At 41.0% G+C, this 6,156-nt stretch overlaps 1 protein-coding gene across 1 annotated transcript; it reads left to right on the top strand.

Annotated features, from left to right (window-relative positions):
• Positions 1–1,284: 1,284 nt before the first annotated feature.
• LOC129883587 (uncharacterized) lies at positions 1,285–5,616 on the top strand (the record flags this gene model as incomplete). Its single annotated transcript, XM_055958218.1, has 6 exons — positions 1,285–1,875; positions 2,368–2,484; positions 2,818–3,003; positions 5,050–5,200; positions 5,321–5,426; positions 5,520–5,616. Coding segments are annotated over 6 exons (1,248 nt in total), but the record flags the coding sequence as incomplete, so codon positions are not given.
• Between the last annotated feature and the right edge of the window lie 540 nt (positions 5,617–6,156).

Raw genomic sequence — 6,156 nt, 5'->3', positions numbered from 1 at the left:
ATTGACTCAAACCCCAGAACTACGTATCCAGCGTAGGATGGAGGCTATGCCTCTTAAGTCCCAAAAAGAGGACTTTGATGAATGGATCCAAGATGGTGATGTCCTTTACCCTGGCAAGGTATTGGATGGATGTGGCAACGACATCGCTTCGTTGTATCATTGCTAGCTCATAAGTGATGGTTTTCGGTTAGAGAAACTCTCAACTGAGTAAGCATTGCTTATTACTATTATTTTTATTATTATATTTTAAACTTGCATTACATATTCATGTTGAGATGATGTTGAGTTCTGAGCTGAGTTTTCTTGAGAGGAGTTTCTTGATATCTGTCCTTACCTTCCTGCCATTTTACATACTCGTACATTCCACGTACTGACGTCATTCGACCTGCATCGTTTTATGATGCAGATACAGGTGTTAGAGATCCTCAACAGGCGCATCGTTGAAGATCATTTCTTTTTAGCTATTTGGTGAGTCCTTCTTGTATTCGAAGGAACTCCTTATCCTTTTATTATTGTTGAGTGTGATGTTTCTTTTGAGGTAGCCATGGATATGTCATTGGCACCATCTAAGAGTATTAGAGGCTTCATAGACAGAGTCTGATGATGTAATTGCAGTAGTTCTCCTTAGAAACTACTTCTTATAAGAATTATCTATTTTTTTTTCTTTGATTATGACAAACCCACATTAGTATTCTTAAGTCTTCCGCTGATGAATAAATAAGAAATGAGACCAAGTGGTTCTCTCGGAAGCCAGAAATGGTTTCTGAGTGCCGGCCACGCCTAGGGTACCCTCTCGGGGCGTGACAAACTTGGTATCAAAGCCCAGAGTTCAAGAGTCCTAGGGTGTCTATGAATCCGTGTCTAGTAGAGTCTTGTTTATGGGTGTGTCGTGCACCACACTTATAATCAGGAAGCTATAGGACATTAGGAATTATTTTACTTCTTTCATAATCTGAGTTCGTGCGATAGAGTTTAACTCTATAAAAGCTTTCTTTCTAATTCGTGCGTTTACACGTTTCAGACATGCCTCCTAAACGTTCATCTAGTCAGAGGAACGCTGCCAGCACTGAGGTTCCACAATCAGTGATGCCTCCACGGAGAACTAGGGGCCGACCTGCAAGGTTTACTGAGGTACCCCAAGTACCTACTGTTCAGACCACTCCTACTTCTGAGGAAGATTTTCGAGGAGCGATTGCTATGCTCACCTAGTTGGTGGTTGCTCGAAATAGTAGCCAGAGTTCACCAACTCCTAGCTCTAGTTATCAAGAGCCGTCTGCTACCACGAGGATCAGAGATTTTCTGAGAATAAATCCGCCGGTCTTCACGGGCTCCAACGTTGATGAAGACCCCCAAAATTTCATTGATGAGATGTGGAAAATACTAAAAGCGATGCATGCTACAGAGATTGAGGGGGTTGAATTGGTGTCCTATCAACTCAAGGATGTGGCAAATGTCTGGTATAATCAGTGGGAAGAAAGTAGAGGTAAGGATGCAGAGCCTGCTCTTTGGGATGAGTTTGAAAGAGCATTTCTTGATAACTTCTTTCCCCAAGAGCTACGTGAAGCAAAAATTGAGGAGTTTGTGAACCTCAAGCAAGAGAGTATGACTGTGAAAGAGTATAGTTTGAAGTTTATTCAATTGTCCAAATATGCCCCAGAAATGATTCCTCATATGAGGTCTAAGATGAGGAAGTTTGTCTCTGGCCTAGGCAAACATGTAAAGAAAGAATGTAAGGCAATGCTAATGATTTCTGACATGGATTTTTCTAGATTGATGGTGTATGCTCAGCAGGTTGAGGATGACAAGAAAAAGGACCGAGAGGAACACCTAAGCAAGAAGGCTAAGTCTGCTGGGCATGAGAATGAGCAGAAGCAAGGGAAGGGTAACAAGTCTTTCTTTTAGAAAAGGTCTTCCAATTATGCACCTTCCCCAACAAATGGTTTTACACCTAATACCAGGTATGATCAGAGATCGCTAAGTCACCAAAACTTTCGATCTCAAGGTTCTCAGTCCCAATTAAGTATGGCTCAAGGTTCTAGGGGAAAACCACCATGTGCTAGATGTGGGAGGCTCCATTTGGGAGAGTGTCGTGTGGGCACCAATGCTTGCTATAGATGTGGAAAGACAGGTCACTTCCAGAATGAGTGTCCTTCAAAGAGGCAAGGAGATGGAAGTAGTATAGCTCAGTTTTCTTCTACAGCTCCACAGAATAGAGGTAATCATAGAAGTGCAGCTTCAAGTGCAGGTGGGGGAACCAACCGTCTGTATGCTATGGGTAGTCGCCAAGACCAAGAAAACGCACCCGATATTGTTACTGGTATGCTCCGAGTCCTTTCTTTTGATGTGTATGCATTACTTGATCCTGGTGCTACATTATCTTTTGTGACTCCTTACTTGGCTAGTAAATTTGAGATCCTTCCTGAGTGTCTTCTTGAGCCTTTCAGCGTGTCTACTCCTGTTGGTGAGTCTATCTTAGCTGAGAGGGTCTATAGAAATTGTACTGTATCAATCTATCATAGGGATACCATGGCTGACTTAGTTGAGTTGGACATGGTTGATTTTGATGTAATTCTTGGCATGGACTGGCTTTATTCTTGTTATGCTTCAGTTGATTGTAGGACCCGAATTGTCAAGTTTCAATTTCCAAACGAGCCTATCTTAGAGTGGAAGGGGAATTCTGTAGTGCCTAGGGGTAAATTTATTTCCTACCTTAAGGCCAGAAAATTAATCTCTAAGGGATGTATATATCATATAGTCCAAGTCAAAAATATTAATGATCAGACTCCATCTCTTGAGTCAGTTCCCATTGTGAATGAGTTTCCTGAAGTCTTTCCTGAGGATCTACCCGGAATCCCTCCTGATAGAGAGATAGACTTTGGTATTGATGTCCTTCCTGATACACAACCTATCTCCATTCCTCCTTATAGGATGGATCCTGCTGAGTTGAAAGAGTTGAAAGAACAACTGAAAGACCTGCTAGATAAGGGGTTTATTAGGCCAAGTGTCTCACCTTGGGGCGCTCCTGTCCTATTCGTGCGAAAGAAAGATGGGTCCCTTAGAATGTGCATTGATTATCGACAACTAAACAAGGTCACCATTAAAAATAAGTACCCTCTCCCCAGAATAGATGATTTATTTGACCAACTTCAGGGTGCCACATGTTTCTCTAAGATAGACCTCAGATCAGGCTATCACCAGTTGAAAGTGAGAGAATGTGACATCCCGAAGACGGCTTTTCGAACCCGCTATGGTCATTTTGAGTTTCTTGTTATGTCCTTTGGATTGACAAATGCTCCAGCAGCTTTTATGGACCTCATGAACTGAGTATTCAAGCCATACCTTGATACGTTTGTAATTGTCTTCATCGATGATATTTTGGTCTACTCTAGAAGTAAGAGTGAGCATGCTAATCACCTTAGGATTGTCCTTCAAACTCTTAAGGAGGAGGGGTTGTATGCTAAGTTTTCAAAGTGTGAGTTTTGGCTTGAGTCTGTAGCATTCCTAGGTTATATTATATCTGGGGATGGAATCCAAGTTGATACTCAAAAGATTGAGGCAGTTAAGAACTGGCCCCGACCCACCTCTCCAACCGACATAAGGAGTTTCTTAGGTTTGGCTGGTTACTACAGGAGGTTTGTTGAGGGATTTTCATCCATATCCTCACCATTGACTAGGCTGACTCAGAAGAAGGCTAAGTTTCAATTGTCTGATACTTGTGAGAAAAGTTTTCAAGAGTTGAAAGCTAGATTGACTACTGCTCCAGTACTATCCCTACCCGAAGGAACAGATGGTTTTATAATCTATTGTGATACTTCAAGAGTTGGGTTGGGATGTGTATTAATGCAGAAAGGTAAGGTCATTGCATATGCCTCCAGGAAGCTTAAGACTCATGAGAGAAACTACCCCACTCATGACCTTGAGTTGGCAGCTGTGGTATTTGCTCTTAAGATTTGGCGTCACTATCTTTATGGTGTACATGTGGATGTGTTCACAGACCATAAGAGCTTACAGTATGTATTCAGCCAGAAGGAGCTGAATTTGAGGCAAAGGAGATGGCTAGAGTTGCTCAAGGATTATGACATGAGCATTCTCCACCACCCAGGTAAAGCAAATGTAGTTGCTGATGCTCTTAGCAGGTTATCTATGGGGAGTAAAACTCATGTGGAAGAGGAAAAGAAGGAGTTGGCAAAGGAAGTGCATAGACTTGCGCGTTTAGGAGTTCAACTTATTGACTCTAGTGAGGGTGGTACAATAGTACGAAATGGAGCCGAATCATCTCTAGTTGCAGAGGTGAAAGAAAAGCAAGATCAGGACCCCATTCTTCTTCAACTGAAGGATGAGGTTTATAAGAAGAAGGTAATGGCTTTTACCAAAAGGGGAGATGGAGTGTTGAGATATCAAGAAAGATTATGTGTTCCAAGGGTTGATGGTATTAGGGAGAGAATCATGAAAGAAGCCCATAATTCTAAGTATTCCATCCATCCAGGTTCAACAAAGATGTATCATGACTTAAGAGAAGTATACTGGTGGAGTGGAATGAAGAGAGATATAGCAGAGTTTGTGTCCAAGTGCCCAAATTGCCAACAAGTTAAAGTTGAGCACCAAAGGCCTTGTGGAGTGGCTCAGAATATAGAGATACCGGAATGGAAGTGGGAAATGATCAATATGGACTTCATTACCGGTTTACCACGAACCCGCAAACAACATGACTCTATTTGGGTGATTGTGGATAGGATGACCAAATCGGCCTATTTCTTGCCGATTAAGACTACGAACACTGCAGAGGATTATGCCAAACTGTATCTTAGAGAGATTGTTAGACTGCATGGAGTTCCTTTGTCTATCATCTCTGATAGGGGAGCTCAATTTACTGCTCAGTTTTGGAAGTCATTTCAGAAGGGCTTGGGTTCAAGAGTGAACCTTAGTACTGCTTTTCATCCGCAAACAGATAGCCAGGCAGAGCGTACGATACAGACTTTGGAGGATATGTTAAGAGCTTGTGTCATTGACTTCAAAGGTAATTGGGATGAGCATTTACCTCTTATTGAGTTTGCATACAATAATAGTTTCTATTCGAGTATTCAAATGGCTCCTTATGAAGCTCTGTATGGGAGGAGATGTAGATCACCAATTTGTTGGTTTGAAGTTGGTGAAGCTGAGTTGATTGGACCAGACTTGGTTCACCAAGCTATGGAGAAGGTGAAAACCATACAAGAGAGGTTGAGGACTGCTCAAAGTCGCCAAAAATCCTACACTGATATTAGAAGAAGAGATTTGGAGTTCGAAGTGTACGATTGGGTATACTTGAAAGTTTCACCCATGAAGGGTGTGATGAGATTTGGCAAGAAAGGGAAGCTTAGTCCCCGCTACATTGGTCCTTATCAGATTATGAGGAGGGTAGGTAACGTAGCCTATGAATTGGAGTTGCCTCCAGAATTAGCTGCTATTCATCCCGTGTTTCACATCTCTATGCTTAAGAAGTGTTTGGGAGATCCTTCACTTGTTGTCCCAGCTGAGAGCATTGGAGTGAAAGAGAGCTTGAGTTATGAAGAGATTCCAGTTCAGATTCTTGATCGCCAGGTTCGCAAATTAAGAACTAACGAAGTAGCATCTGTCAAAGTCCTATGGCGAAATCAATTTGTTGAAGAGGCTACATGGGAAGCTGAAGAAGATATGAAGGCTAAATATCCTCATCTATTTGTGCCTTCCGATGATGATGTTCAAGGTAATATTCCTTACTCCAACCTTTGAGTCGATGTATATTCTTGAATTTTAGTAATGGAGTTTATGAGAAATTGATGTCTTAATGATACTCATTCTTGATGTCTCCTAGTCTCATCTTCATTCGAGGACGAATGATTCCAAGGGGAAGATATTGTAACACCCCATAAATATTATTGATTCATGGATCCTTTCTTTCATGAAGTCCAAATAAATTATCAAAGTTTTCTATTCAAGCATGAAACTTTATGGATTTTTCATATTATAATTCCAAATGCATAGATTATTAAATATATAAAATTTAATTACCGATCTTATATTAACTTATATTGGTTTTTAAATGCATTAAATTGTTGATTTATCAAAAGTCCTTATATGAAGGCATGAAAAGATTTTGATCATGTTTTAAAGTATTTTGATCATGTTCTAAAGTAT

Source organism: Solanum dulcamara, chromosome 3, assembly GCF_947179165.1.
Source record: "Solanum dulcamara chromosome 3, daSolDulc1.2, whole genome shotgun sequence".
NCBI lineage: Eukaryota > Viridiplantae > Streptophyta > Magnoliopsida > Solanales > Solanaceae > Solanum > Solanum dulcamara.
Note: the sequence above shows the minus strand (reverse complement) of the source record. Positions and strands in the feature narration are given on the sequence as shown.